Source organism: Bufo bufo, chromosome 2 (assembly GCF_905171765.1).
Source record: "Bufo bufo chromosome 2, aBufBuf1.1, whole genome shotgun sequence".
Lineage (NCBI taxonomy): Eukaryota > Metazoa > Chordata > Amphibia > Anura > Bufonidae > Bufo > Bufo bufo.
Window position 1 is genome coordinate 214,768,591 of NC_053390.1, and position 15,635 is coordinate 214,784,225.

Below are 15,635 nucleotides of genomic sequence, written 5' to 3' on the forward strand. Positions count from 1 at the left end.
GTGGAAGACATCTCTTCCAGCAGCTATGGAGGTGATTGATAGATTTGGGAAACTGTCGGGTCTATGCATCAATTGGATGAAGTCAGTGCTGATGCCTCTGAAGGGGGATAATGCGCAGGCCAGCTCGTGTGTCGACGGATTACAAGTTGTTCAGTCTTTTAAATACCTGGGTATCCAGATTTCATGTGACAATTCAGATTTTGAAAAACTGAACATCACCCCCTTGTTACAAAAATTTAAGCAGAAGGTGAATGCCTGGATAAAATTACCATTATCCTTGATAGGAAGGACTAACCTAATCAAAATGATAATGATGCCTCAGCTTTTATACCTGTTGCATAACTCGCCAGTATGGCTTCCTTTGAGACTCTTTTATTTGGTAAATGCAATATTTAGGGATCTTATATGGAAGAAAGGCACACCCCGCATTAAATTAGCGACTTTATGTAGACCCAAGACTAATGGAGGTCTGGGAGTTCCAGATCCATGGATATATTATCTGGCGGCACAACTGCAGCATATGAGAGGATGGGAGTCGATGGAGGGCTTGGGCACAGCCAGCAAAATTATTCAGGCTATGGTGGGGAGTGATAATCTAAGGGCATCTCTGGAGGATGGCACGTTTCACAAAATGGGCAGTACATATGGGATATTGCGCTCCATTCATAATACGTGGTGGAAGGCTAGGGAAATTATGGACATACAGGGGTACTCTGATCATATTTGGCCGAATTTCATGTATAAAGAAATACATAAAGTTAACGGAGTTCAGGTGTGGAAGGAAAAAGGGCTTAAATATATGAAACAATTATATGATAATAATGTCCTCAAAGAATATACTCAGTTGCAACAGGAATTTGAGTTGCAAAAGTCACAATTCTATCTATACCTGCAACTTAGACACGCATTACGAGCCCAAGGAAAGGTGGGGGAAGTACGTCCAGCGCAGAAAAACTCAGTAATAGATTTGGTAAAGTCTAGTGGAGGTTCAGCAGGAGTTATCTCGTTGAATTATGCCTGTCTTATGGAAAAACAGTTTAAAAAGCAGGAGTTTACGCTATATGAGAAGTGGAAGAAGGATGCTCCGGATTTAACGGAGGAGCAATGGGACACTGTCCTAGAAGAATTTACTCAGGTAGCGGTGAGTGAGGCTCATAGGGTGTCTCAACTCCTGTTGTTACATCGCGTATATAAAACACCAGTCCTTTTGAAGAAAATTGGGTACAGAATGGATGATTGTCGTCAGAGATGTGATGTGGCGAATGCGGATCTTATTCACTTAATGTGGAACTGCCCCAGACTAAGGAGATACTGGAAGGGAGTGGAGGGGATAGTAAGGAATGTATTCGAAGTTAGAATTGATATGTCGATTGTGACCTGTATATTGGGATGTGTGGAACTGTCTGAAGTGGCGCCTGAGAAAAGATTAGCTATCCTCCGAGTGTTGTATCAGGCGAGAAAGGTGATAGCGTTTCACTGGTTGGATAGACAGCCGCCAGGGACGAGTGAGCAGGAAAATAAAGTGCATTTGCTGGTACGTCTTGAAAAATATGTATATCATAAAAGAAACGGTTTAAAAAAAATTTGAAAAAATTTGGTCACTATGGATCCAACATTACAATATTCAAGTGTAAGGGAATGGGAATGTGTGTGAATGAGGGTATGGAAGAGATTAAAGAGGTACAAGGTGTACTCTAGAGATATCTGTGGGGTTTTGTTTATTTGTTTATTTGTCATAACCGTTTCGGGGGGCTTCTGAAATGTGTACGCGATGTAACATAATATTAGACATGTGGGTAAATGAATAACGCAGATTGTAGCTTGAAATGTGGATTTATACTGAAATGTAACCCTGTATTGTGCTTTGAAATATTGCCTTGCTGACATGATGTAACCTAATGTTATGGTGGGACTTTGATGGATTGCTCTTGCCCTAGTGGGTTTTGTGGGAGGGGGGGGGGGGGGATGTGGGGGGGGGGGGGGGGGTTTAGATGTTGTATCTTTTGTTTTGAAAATATTCAATAAAAATTATCTGATTTAAAAAAAAAAAGTGGACCTTTCATGCGATTTTATTAAGGGAGATATATACTTGTACTTGCGGGGTACCCCCAACCCCATCCCCCATCCCCGGTGATGCTGGCACCCTGCTTGATTATTTTAAAATATGCCTCCTATGCCCCGCCGGGGCATCAGCGGTGGGGGGGTATAGATCTCCCTTAATAAAATCGCATGAAAGGTCGTCTTTAAGTCCTATACTGCACTGTATACATTTTTTATTGGGTTTGTACAGGAATGTGCACCAGACTATGCTTTCCTATCAAGTGAAAGAGGGGTATACTTTAGGCATTTGCTTGGGACCATGGGGCTATAGACACCTGGCTATCATGTACATTGGGTGCTTTCTTGGTGTATTAAAAATCAGATGTGAACAGACCCTAAGACTCAACAGAAATACGGGCTAACAGAAACAAGTCAGGGACAGGGAAATCCTTTGCTTTCAAGATCCGTGGGTGTCCCAGCAGACATACACTCATCAAGTATACTTTTATGAAGTCTGATTGACAAGTCATTAAAAGTCTTCTGTTGGAACACCAAGCAGAAGGAGGACATGAAAGTAGGTAGGTTGTCAAATGTGAAAGTCATTAGCAAACCCTTCCAGCTGTGTGGCTAACCTTTTCACAGTAAGCTGCATTACATCTGACAATAAAGCCATTTTGACTGTTAATAAATAGAGAAAGAGAGACAGAGAAAGAAGAGAGGTAAAGAGAAACAGAGAAAGAAGAGAGGTAAAGAGAGACAGAGAAAGAAGAGAGGTAAAGAGAGACAGCGAAAGAAGAGAGGTAAAGAGAAAGAGAAAGAAGAGGTAAAGAGAGACAGAGAAAGAAGAGAGGTAAAGAGAGACAGCGAAAGAAGAGGTAAAGAGAGACAGAGAAAAAAAGAGAGGTAAAGAGAGTCAGAGAAAAAAGAGAGGTAAAGAGACAGAGAAAGAAGAGAAGAGAGGTAAAGAGAGACAGAGAAAGAAGAGAGGTAAAGAGAGACAGAGAAAGAAGAGAGGTAAAGAGAGAGAGAAAGAAGAGAGGTAAAGAGAGACAGAGAAAGAAGAGAGGTAAAGAGAAATAAGAGGTAAAGAAAAAGAAAGAAAAAAAAAAAAGAGGTAAGGCGTGAATGTGAGGTAGATCGAGAGGTAAATAGAGAGATAGGAAAAGAGAGGTAAAAGGAGACAGGTAAAGAGAAAGACGGGTAGAGAGACAGAGGAAAAGATAGATAAGGAGAGCGATCCTACTAGATACACATGTATAAACAATATAGATATTGCTTACATAATGATGGTCATTTATTTAAAAAATAATAATAATCCATACATATAGATTTCTGAAAGGAACCCTGAAGCCGTTTTTCTGAAACACACAGATCTGTGTAAATTGCTGTCGTCACCTTTTAGAACCTATCACAAACCAAAAATAGCAATTCCACTCCACGCGCCAAGTGCACACCCACACATAAGCTCCCTGTTCTTTCAGAAATGAGAAGAAAGCAGTGTACAGCTATGGAGATATACAGCACTGGTTATCACACTTGTGATTTATGATGGCACACGCTTTTGGGTTGGTGGCCATTTGAATACACTGTATGACCTAAGTATAGTAATAAACTATATCTCATTAGCTCGAGATAAGATCCATACATTGCCTCTTTTGCTGCACAGCCTAATGTCCATCAAGCTTTCAATCATTTATCAACTAGTTACATTGAAAACTGTTCTCTATAAAATCCAGCAGATGATAGGGAGCCGGCTGGAAACTTCCACCTCCGATAATGTGGGACAGAGAACGCCACAGTGTGACTGACAATATAATTGGAGGTGTTGTGTATCCCAAAGATATCCATGCATTTAGGAGCAATCAAGAGAACAAAACGGATTGTTTCCATAGCGACAAATCGCTATACTTTAAAATCTTGTCATCTATTTAAATAAAGCAATTCTCATCAAAACCAAAGAATTTCTGCTGGGTTTAATTTTTTAACACAATCACAGCAAATAAACATCTGATAAGTGTCATAAGGTTTTACATAAAAAGACATAACTAAAAAGAACATTTGATATCCAAATTCTGTAGATTTTCACCCCACGAACTTCCCTTCAAAACCTAACCTTTTAACCCATTTAGCGCAGCAATGTGCTACCCATTACCACTGTGCCTATAGCACATGCTACAGCAGCTTTAGTAATATATACACAAAGGTATTTCCTATTAAACTATTAACTAGGTTAAAGGGACACACAATTTCCAGCATTGCATTTACCCACCTTCTGGTTACTTGATACTTCTTCTTTGCTCCTTCCAAGCTCCTCTGCAAGTTTGAGGTTCTCCTCCTGTAGAGCAGCTAACTGCTGGGACTTGTGCTCAGCCGCCTGCCTTAGCTCGTCCCTGCAAGGACAAGGAGAGCATAGTTACTATGGAAACACGACAGGCAAGGAAACGGTGGGATAGAGTCGTGTTCACAGCTCACACAGTACACCCTCATCCTGTGATGTCTATCATCTAGAACACGGCACATATGACACAGATGCATTCAATACTAGCCGTGACGTTACCAACCAAGTAAAACACTCCTACAAGAACCAAATCAGAAAAGAGGATGACACCCAGCTTGATGTATAGAATCAGTCTCTTATGGTTTAGACTTTCTTTGAAGTTGACATTAGGATGTCCTTTTCAGCATTAAACAGTCAGCAATTAACAACTGCTATATTTCTGGCAATTCTTCAGAGATGCCAAGTAAAGTAACACCAGTAAGGTCAGTTTCAGATAAGTGTGTTACAGACAATTTTGTGCCTCGTATTACGGACGAGTGTTCCTGGCCTGACCATGGATCTGCTCACCTGAACTCCCAGCATGATGGATCCCTGTGATGCTGTAAATACAGTCAGGTCCATAAATATTGGGACATCTACATAATTCTATAATTTTTGGCTCTATACACCACCACAATGGATTAGAAATGAAACAAACAAGATGTGCTTTAACTGCAGACTGTCAGCTTTAATTTGAGGGTATTTACATCCAAATCAGGTGAACGGTGCAGGAATTACAACAGTTTGCATATGTGCCTCCCACTTGTTATGGAACAATTGGCTTCTCAGCTGTTCCATGGCCGGGTGTGTGTTATTCCCTCATTATCCCAATTACAATGAGCAGATAAAAGGTCCAGAATTCATTTCAAGTGTGCTATTTGCATTTGGAATCTGTTGCTGTCAACTCTCAAGATGAGATCCAAAGAGCTGTCACTATCAGTGAAGCAAGCCATCATTAGGCTGAAAAAACAAAACAAACCCATCAGAGAGATAGCAAAAACATTAGGTGTGGCCAAAACAACTGTTTGGAACATTCTTAAAAAGAAGGAACGCACCGGTGAGCTCAGCAACACCAAAAGACCCGGAAGACCACAGAAGAAAATTGTGGTGGATGACCAAAGAATTCTTTCCCTGGTGAAGAAAACACCCTTCACAGTTGGCCAGATCAAGAACACTCTCCAGGAGGTAGGTGTATGTGTGTCAAAGTCAACAATCAAGAGAAGACTTCACCAGAGTGAATACAGAGGATTCACCACAAGATGTAAACCATTGGTGAGCCTCAAAAACAGGAAGGCCAGATTAGAGTTTGCCAAACGACATCTAAAAAAAGCCTTCACAGTTCTGGAACAACATCCTATGGACAGATGAGACCAAGATCAACTTGTACCAGAGTGATGGGAAGAGAAGAGTATGGAAAAGGAAAGGAACTGCTCATGATCCTACGCATACCACCTCATCAGTGAAGCATGGTGGTGGTAGTGTCATGGCGTGGGCATGTATGGCTGCCTGTGGAACTGGTTCTCTTGTATTTATTGGTGATGTGACTGCTGACAAAAGCAGCAGGATGAATTCTGAAGTGTTTTGGGCAATATTATCTGCTCATATTCAGCCAAATGCTTCAGAACTCATTGGACGGTGCTTCACAGTGCAGATGGACAATGACCCAAAGAGTTTTTTAAGGGAAAGAAGTGGAATGTTATGCAATGGCCAAGTCAATCACCTGACCTGAATCCGATTGAGCATGCATTTCACTTGCCGAGAATAAAACTGAAGGGAAAATGCCCCAAGAACAAGCAGGGACTGAAGACAGTTGCAGTAGAGGCCTGGCAGAGCATCACCAGGGATGAAACCCAGCGTCTGGTGATGTCTATGCGTTCCAGACTTCAGGCTGTAATTGACTGCAAAGGATTTGCAACCAAGTATTAAAAAGTGAAAGTTGGATTTGATAATTTTTCTGCCCCATTACTTTTGGTCCCTTAACAAGTGGGAGGCACATATGCAAACTGTAGTAATTCCTACACCGTTCACCTGATTTGGATGTAAATACCCTTAAATTAACGCTGACAGTCTGCAGTTAAAGCACATCTTGTTCGTTTCATTTCAAATCCATTGTGGTGGTGTATAGAGCCAAAAATGTTAGAATTGTGTCGATGTCCCAATATTTATGGACCTGATTGTATATGTCAGTAGACCCGCAGTCAGGATGGGACACTCTCATGCTTGTGACAAAGTGGCCCAAGCAGTAAGGTGTTGCAAGCCACACGTACAGGTGGGAACACCTGTTTAAAAGGGATGTCTCACTTCATCAAATGGCATTTATCATGTAGATAAAGTTAATACAAGGCACTTACTAATGTATTATCATTTTCCATATTGTTTCCTTTGCTGGCTTGATTAATTTTTCCATCAAATTATACACTGCTCGTTTTCAGGGGTTATGACTACCCTGTCATCCAGCAGCAGTGGCCATGCTTGCACACTATAGGAAAAAGAGCCCTCCGGTGGCGAAGACCAAGGGAGCGCACATAGGCACGCATGCGCAGCAGCTCCCGTCCATCTCTTATCTGTACTGCTGCAGTGGTCATAACCCCTTAAATGTGCAGTGTATAATGCGATGGAAAAATTAATCAAGGAGGCAATATGGACAATCAATACATTAGTAAGTGCCTTGTATTAAATTCCTCTACATGTTTAATGCCATTTGCCGACGTGACACAACCCCTTTAAGGTAAAACAACTGAATCCATCATGGACACATAGGAATCGATGGATCATCTAGATAGATAAGCAAGTTTCATGTTCTAGGACATGGCACATATACAGTGCTACAGAGTATGACTGCGCCATATAAGCAACAGGACCAAAAAAAAAAAAAGTTTAGAGCATACATTAGAAATACGGTGGCCCTAAATACCCCCATCACAAAAAGTGAACAATACTTACAGTTCTTTCTTGAGAGATTCAGTTTTCTTACATTCCCCTTTAAGTTGTTCATTAGTCTTGGTTACTTGTTCTGCAGCTGATTTATGCTGCTCTTTCAGGCAATTCAACTAGAATAAATATAATGAGATTAAAACGAATGCACGCCAAAAGTGCAAAACACAGAAATGACAAAATGCAAAAGGTAGCGTACTGTTCTTTGAGAGGACTGTACTGAAATATATGTCGCTTTTGTATTTATGTGCTTATCTGCCTGAAGTTTGAAGATTTATTCTTTGGTTTAATCCCTGGGTAATGCAGGGGATTACTACGTAATAGTTAATCCTACAGCATTCTAATGTTATTACTGTATTTGGCATGCACTCTAGTAAGTCTACAATTGCTGACCACCACACACACAACATTTAAGCTAACCTGGTAGCACTAAAATTACAAAGAAATATTCATACAAGAAAATCTTTGGTATTTAATCTGCCTTTGCCGTATATTTCCACTACATCATGCCACAATTTAGAACATCTAAAAGCCTCTGTCAGCCTGATCAACCCTATTACACCAGGCAGATTGCCTGGTAGGGTTGATCATGCTGGGTAAAATGATACTTTTCTTTTGTGTGAAGGGTGAACTGCTGCAAAGCAACAATGCGCAAGCTTCAAATTGGCTCGGTGGCATGGCACAGCAGATGTGATGCACTCAGAAAGCAGCATCAGATCCACTGTGCAAGTGCCGAGTCAATAAGCCAACTCGGTACAGGCATGACACAGGGCTAGATGAGATGTCTAGCCCTCTCAATCAAAGGAGATGGTGGAGTGCACAGAGCCCAGGGGTGTTGTTTTAGTGGTGCTCCAAGAGCTCAGGCCAAGCCCTTGGTGCTCAAAATTGCTAATTTTATAAAATAAATATAAAAAGAAAGATATCTCTGCAGCAGTTTACCCAACAATCTAAAGGTATCATTTTACTCAGTGTGAATAACCCTACCAGGCAATATGCCTGGTTTAATAGAGTTGACCATGCTAACAGAGAAAAACATAATGAGAAACAAACAAAAAATTCACTCACTTCTTTCTCTAGTTCGTTGCTAAGTTTCTTCAGCTCTTCCATCGCAATTACAGTCTCAGCTCTCTCTTTGATTAGCGCATTTTTTTCGGAAGTTATTTGCTCAATTTTCTGGCAAGCTTCTTCCGCAATCTGAGAAGCCTGCATTTAATGATGAAGGGTTAATTAAAATACGTAGAAACATAATAATTGTTCCCATCTATATGTGGCCAATTTAGAGGCGTGCTCACGTCACTACCTGTCCTAATGCCTGCTGGAATGGAATATTACATAAAATAAACAAAATAAGCGCAAGGTCCCTCAAAAGAATTTGAGCAATTAAGGGGCTCATTTTTTTTAATTATTCATAATAAAATTCAGTAGGGGTACAAATGAACCAATGACTTGCTGCCTATAAAATCCACAGCAATGAGTAACCTTTTACTAGGATAGAGCTCTGTAGCCTAGGACAGAAGGGATTATGCTTTAGAATTGAAGTGGTGAATTGACATTCTCTGGGGATAAAAAAATATAAATAAATTAAGATTTTTACTTGAGGTACTGAACTAACTTCAACTTACGGAAAACAAATCATGACCGTTGTACCAGCATCTATTTGTTTCACAGATTTGAATAATTAAAAAAAAAAAAAAGACATTAAAAACACATTAAGAATAACAACTTATGACTAGCCCTAGATCATGCTTCAGGCTAATTCAGAGAGGTTATTCAGGGTTGTGAAAATTATTCACAGTCAAAAGGGAAGTGTGAATAAAAATTATTTTTTTTTTTTTAAAGGGACAACGTCATTAAGAAAAAAATAAGAGAGAAAATGTAGCACAATACTACAGATTCCCTGCATGTTAAAATTATTAATAACTGCTAGATCATTTACATTTAATAAAGTAAACTGTTATCATGCAGTTGAGTGCACACCAATCATTTTCTAAAAAATAACTTGTATTAACTTGATTTTGCGTCTGAACAGCAGCTCGGAGGAAGCATGGTCCCTGATGCTTATAGTTCTGAATCCAGCACTGTAGAGCAACAATACACCCTACAGCTTTGTTCCCTACTACTAGATACAGGAGCCTAGGAGCTACAGCATGCATAGGTATGTGAAACACACAACGAAGACCACAGCCAGTTAGTGCTGCTATTCAGAAGCAAAATCTGCTGCATCAGCCATTTAAAATTTATTTGGATTTACCCTTTAAGGCCATATTGTAGTGATTATTTAAAGGGGTTTATGATGACCTATTCTTAGGACAGGGTCATCAATATCAGATCAGCGGGGGTTCAACTTCCAATCAGCTGTTTGAAAGGGATGCCGTGCTTGTGTGAGCACTGCGTCCCCTTCGATGTTTATCTGCACGCTGTCTCAATTTACTATGGCAGGCCTGTTAGCCTTTAAAAAGCCTCAGAGTGCCACAGAAACCGACTGACAACCTGTGTTTTTGCTGCAGGGATGCCAGTTGGAGGTCAAAGGGAGCCCCTCCCTCTGACTATCCTCTCAAATGCCACAGTCACTATTAACTGTGGAATCCAAGGGGTTAAATGACCGGGATTGGAGTTCTCTCTAATCTCTGTCATTGCAGACAGGTGTCAACAGTGTTAGGCTACTTTCACACTAGCGTTAATATTTTCCGGTATTGAGATCCGTCTTAGGGTCTCAATACCGGAAAAAAAATGCTTCCGTTTTGTCCCCATTCATTGTCATGGGGGACAAAACTGAACTGAACAGAACAGAATGCTCCAAAAGGCATTCCGTTCCGTTTAGTTGTGTTCACATACTGGAGAGCAAACCGCAACATGTTGTAGTTTACTTTCCTCCTAGAATGCGGAGCAAGACAGATTCGGCTTGACTCCCAATGCAAGTCAATGGGGACGGATACGTTTTCTCTGACACAATCTGACACAATAGAAAACAGACCTGCCACCATTGACTTTCAGTGGAGTTCATGACAGATCCGTTTTGGCCATGTTAAAGATAATACAACCAAATCCGTTCATAATGGATGCAGATGGTTGTATTATCAGTAATGGAAGCGTTTTTGCTGAACCCTGGACATGTTTCAGTATAGGACATGTTTAATTTGCTTTGCGGAGCCGTGGAATGGAAGAAAAGGGCCCCTGAGAAGTGAATGGGTCAGCATCTAATCCGCAAAAAAACAGATTGGCATTTTTGCAGACAGAATACGGCCATCTGAATGAGCCCTAACTATGAGTTAGTCTAAGTTAGTGTGCATTCATACTGCATTTGCAGTGTATGTTATGTCAGAACTTATACCTCTGCTGTATGCCATGATATAGCCATACATTTTGCAGGATGCTTCTATATACAGTAGCAGTATTCTATATAGCAGTAAAAAAGGGAAGTGAATATACTGGCCAGATGGAAGCCACACTATGCATACGTTATATATATATATATGCCTGGAGATTTCCCAAAGCATATGATAAATGATGCATTTTCAATTGAATGTGCATGGTGTTTTCCTATAGGGCAAAAGTCAATAAGCTACTAATTCAACATATTAACCCTAAAGTGGGTTACAAATCTAGGTCCTGCAATTGATATACACTCATTACAATTGGCGTACAGTTTGAAAGTAATTGTGTACATTAATTAAAAAGGAATCAAAACGACAATGTCCCTTTAAACGCTAAACATATATACAAAAGTAATTTTTATTCACAGTTTCCTTCAAAATAGAAATTATTAAAAAAAAGGGAAAATGACCATTTCTCTGGTATTGGAAAGCATGCATGTGCAGGTGAAAACCCAGATTTCCCCATATAACAGTGCTCAAAGTGTTAGTAGTTTTAGTTCACTTAACATATCTGGTACCTCGTGTATTTTTGCTTCTTTCTTGTTCTGTTGAGCTTGAAGTTCATTAAACCTTAACATTAACTCTTCTTTTTCACTCAGCAAGGCTTGACATTGGGCTCCTAACTGCTCAGCCAGACCTGTGGCTTCATATTTGCTTTTAGTTAGCGCTGCCACTTCCTCCAACATCTTATTACAGTTCTTCATGGTGTCTTCCTTTTGTGCTAGCACAGTTAAGTTTGCCTTCTCCAAAGTTTCTTGTGCCACCATAAGGCGAGACTTTTCCTCTTGTAGATGTTCAATTTCGCTTTCTTTGATTTCATGTTGACAACAGAGCTCTTCCAATTTTTTGGAAACACCATTATACAGGTCTTGAAGTTTTTCTTTGGAGGTTTTGAAGGAAGCATAATCATTATTAAGCTCTTCCAACTTAGAAGACAGACAATTTTTCTCAAGTTCTAGGTTCTCCTTTTCCTGTGTAAGGGTATTTAATGCACCATCTACAGTTCTCTTCTCCTCCATAAGTGCCTCATACTTACACTGAACCTCTTTGCTTTGTAGAAGTATCTGCTCCTTTTCTCCAGTGACATCTTCTAAGCTTTTCTGAAAGTCTACATACTCGAGCTCTAAGGAATCCTTTTCCTTTTTAAAAGTTTCTCTCTCTTCTGCTAACCTTTGCTCAAAACTTTTAAAACTTGCCTTAAGCTCACTGACTTTTTCTTGCAAGCCATCTCTATCTTTTATCAACAAATCTCTGTCTAGGCAACATTTATCGTAATCCTTCAGCAAAGACTCTTTCTCTACCAAGATCCCATTGTATTCCACTTCTAGAGCAGACTTGTCTTTTTGAGTTTTTTTCAGTTTCAGTGTTAGACTTTCAATAGTTTGTTTCAGTTCCTCACTGTGTTTTGTTGCATCTACAGTTCTAAAATTTAAGGATTCAATTTCTTGTAATAGCCTGCTCTTCTCCTGACACAGTAAAAGGTTTGATGCTTCTGAATTTTCCAATCTGGTCTTATAGCTTTCTAGTTCAGCAATAACTAATTCCTGTCTGGATTGAAGTTCAGTATTCAAGGATTTAAAATAAGTTCTTTCTTCTGATACAGATTCAATCTGCTTTTTCACATCATTCAGCTGAAGAGCAATAAGGTCTTTTGCATTTTTTAGGTTATTAATCTCCCCCATCATTTCTTCCTGGACACATTTAGCCTCTTCTGCAGACTTTTGACTGCTCTCTACAAACTCTTGTTTTTCTTTTAAAAGATTATCTATTTCTGCAGAAAGCTTCCGCTCGGATGACAGAAGAACCTCCTTTTCTTGAAGCAAATTAAAACGTTCCGAGTCAGATATACTACTGCTGGTCTTTATCTCTTCAAGCAATTTTGTTAAACTTTCATTGGTGATTTGAAGCTCTTCAATGGCTTTTCTAGACCGATCAAGCTCTTTCCTAGTCACTGCAACTTTAGTTGTCAGCTCACTGTAATCTGCAGTCAATCTATCTTTTTCTTCTATCAGTTGCACAACTTTTACATTTAATTCATTTTGCTTTAATAGAAGGTTGTCTCTTTCTGAAGACAGTGCATCTGTTGTCTTTAGTAACTGGTCATGTTTAACAACTAACTCAGAAAACTTATCCTCCATTTCTAGATTATTAGCTAGGGTTGTCTCATGTTCTGCTTTCAGTGCGGACATTTCCTTGACCAGATCAGTGTGTTTGGTTTCCAAGTCACCCTTTGAGCCTTTCAGATTTTGAATAATTTCATCCTTTTCCCCAATAATGGAGACTTTTTTATCTATTATTGTCTTCTGACGTTCCTCCAACTTCAGATTTTCCTCTTCAAGCACGGAAAGTGCTCTAAGCAGTTCATCTCTTGTTTCAACAATCTTTAGATTTTCCTGAACCAACACATCCAGTTGTGATTGCACATTAGCCAGTTCTGCTACATTAGAACTATGTTCCAGAGCCAAATTTTCTTTTTCTGTAAATAAACTCTCAATTTCTGTATTTAACCGATTTTGCTTTAGAACAAGGTCTTCCCTTTCAGAGGTGACTTCAGCAATGGTTTTGATTAGCATCTCCTTCTCTTCAGCTATGACGACCATCTTTTCCTCCAGATCCACACATTGATCGGATGACAGTTTTTTACCTGCTTCTAGATCATCTATTTCTATTTCTAGAAGTTTCTGTTTGGCCATCAGATTGTCTATGTTTTTCTTCAGCATATCAATAATTTCATCTTTTTCCCTGCTAAGATTTATCTTCTCTTCTCCAAGCCTTATCTGCTGTTCCTGAATTACCTGATTTTTGTCTTGCAGTTCAATGTAATTTGCATATAGTGCCTCCTTGCTTAACTGAAGTTCTTTCACAGCAGCATCCATAGTAGTAACAGAAGACTGCAAGTCTTCACACACCAAACTGAGTTTCAGAAATTCCTGTTTGGCACTATTAAGCTCAGCTGTCAAATTTTCTTTGTCAGAAGCCAGTTTTTGAGAAGCACTACTCAATGTGCTACATTTATTTTCAAGATCCTGCTTCTCATGCATAATGTTGTCTTTTTCAGCTTTTACTTGCTCAAAAAGTGCTAAATGCTCCATTTTCTCTTGCTGAAGCACATTTATACACGACTCAAGCTCTACAATCTTTGAAAGCAGAGAATCCTTTCCTAGCTTTAAAGCATCTGCCTCCTTGAACAATGAGTCTTTTTCCATTTTCAAACCCCTTATCTCTTCTGTCATAAGTTCAAACTCTTTGTTTTTGGATTCTAACACACAGGTTAAAGACTAAAGGGATAAAGTTGGGGAAAAGGAAGAAAATAAATGAAAATAAAGCAAGCTAATGAGTCATGAAGTAAGCAATTTGTATGTATGAAGTGACCCACTTAAAGTGAATGCAGTAAAAAGGTTCATATCTACGAACAACATATACATTTCAATATCGTCTTAGTGGTCTCTTTATACCTAGTTCAGGAACTTAAAGAGGACATCTGCCATGTCTAGACGACAGAAGGTTTCAGCATGAACACATGTTTAGGTGCATATGTGCACACATTGTAGCCTTCATCTGACCATACACATAAGAGAGCAGAATAATCTCTTCGGACTCCCCAAGATGCCTGCTTGGATTAGCCATGTGAGCATATTTTAAAGGGCATCTGTCAGCAGATTTGTACCTATGAAACTGGCTGACCTGTTTGCATGTGCGCTTGGCAGCTGTGTAAACGTCATTACGTCTGGCCCTGTCCATCACAGTGGAGAGGGCGTGGCCATTGCAGAGAGATGTGTAATGGCAACACCCCCCATTACCTCTAGAGGCTCATATAATAAAACAATTTTTCTCAGTAATGCGGGCACACCTGAACATGGGACCCAAACAGATGTCTTCAGCTGCCAAGCGCACATGTAACAGGTCAGTCAGTTTCATAGGTACAAATCTGCTGACAGATGCCCTTTAATTCAATATATTTAGAAGGGAGCAAGTCACTACTAAACTGCTTGCAGCTTATGTTACGTGCATGGCCATCTTAAGACCTTCTTTACTGAGAGCTGCTTTGGGAGTTTAAAGTTTTTTTTCTAAACTAGGAGCAAATACTAGTAAATTACTAATTTTGTTACCGACCATGCCTGGATACTATTTATGGTCCATTCACACGTCCATATGAATGGGTCTGCATCCGTTCTGCAATTCTGCGTAACAGGTGCAGACCCATTCATTTCAATAGGGCTGCAAAGGATGCGGACAGCACACCATGCGCTGTCCTCATCCATGGTTCCGTTCCGCGGCCCGCAAAAAAGATAGAACATGTAGATTAGGCATTTCTATCACAGGGACGGCCAAATGCGGTCCGCAAAATGCAGAACGCACATGGCCAGTGTGCGTGTTTTGCGGATCCGCAATTTGCAAACGTGTGAATGGACCCTTTAACATTTCTTAAAATGTATTACTAATCCTTATAAAATTATGTTCAGACATTGCAGTCAGTAAAGAAAATCTGTAACTAATTTACAATACAATGCTTCCACTTTGGATTTGAGGGCATGCCTTATATTTTCAATGCGGATATTCCTCTATGCAAAGAGTAAAATCTACTGCAAATCTACAGAAAAATCCACTGAATAATTTTTACTGTATGTACCACACACACATTTGGTAGTGGATCTGTGGCCAGAACCAAAGAGGGAAAACAAAGATTGCCTGAATATACATTAACATTTTTATTTTTATGCTGATTTTGTTGCATAACATTTATTGCATAAAAACAATTTGCACAAATAATTTAGGTGGGGGTCTCACTTCATACATACAATTTAGAAAGCATTGTAAACACTTAAATACTACTTAAGGCACCCAAACAAAAAAGTAAAATGAAACAATGAAGTTATGGAAATGAGCAGAAAAGGTTAGATTCGCTGTAATAAGTTATTATGCTGTGAACATGCCAGGTGTAGGAGCACTAACAAAAGAATATAAAAAGG

General features: G+C 39.6%; 1 protein-coding gene across 6 annotated transcripts in view; it reads right to left on the reverse strand.

Annotated features, from left to right (window-relative positions):
* CLIP1 (CAP-Gly domain containing linker protein 1) overlaps positions 1–15,635 on the reverse strand; it is a 113,959-nt gene that overhangs the window by 25,155 nt on the left and 73,169 nt on the right. For 4 of the 6 annotated variants that reach the window (XR_005776153.1, XM_040416160.1, XM_040416159.1 and 1 more), the window contains 4 exons: positions 11,184–13,943; positions 8,357–8,494; positions 7,301–7,407; positions 4,310–4,430 (listed from right to left, as the gene is read on the reverse strand). Coding sequence is in view for 5 of the 6 variants with exons in the window: in XM_040416160.1 (XP_040272094.1) it covers positions 4,310–4,430; positions 7,301–7,407; positions 8,357–8,494; positions 11,184–13,943 (3,126 nt within the window). In the remaining variant the exon portion in view is untranslated. The remainder of the gene's footprint in view (positions 1–4,309; positions 4,431–7,300; positions 7,408–8,356; positions 8,495–11,183; positions 13,944–15,635) is intronic. The other 2 variants (XM_040416162.1, XM_040416161.1) reach the window with 1 other exon arrangement.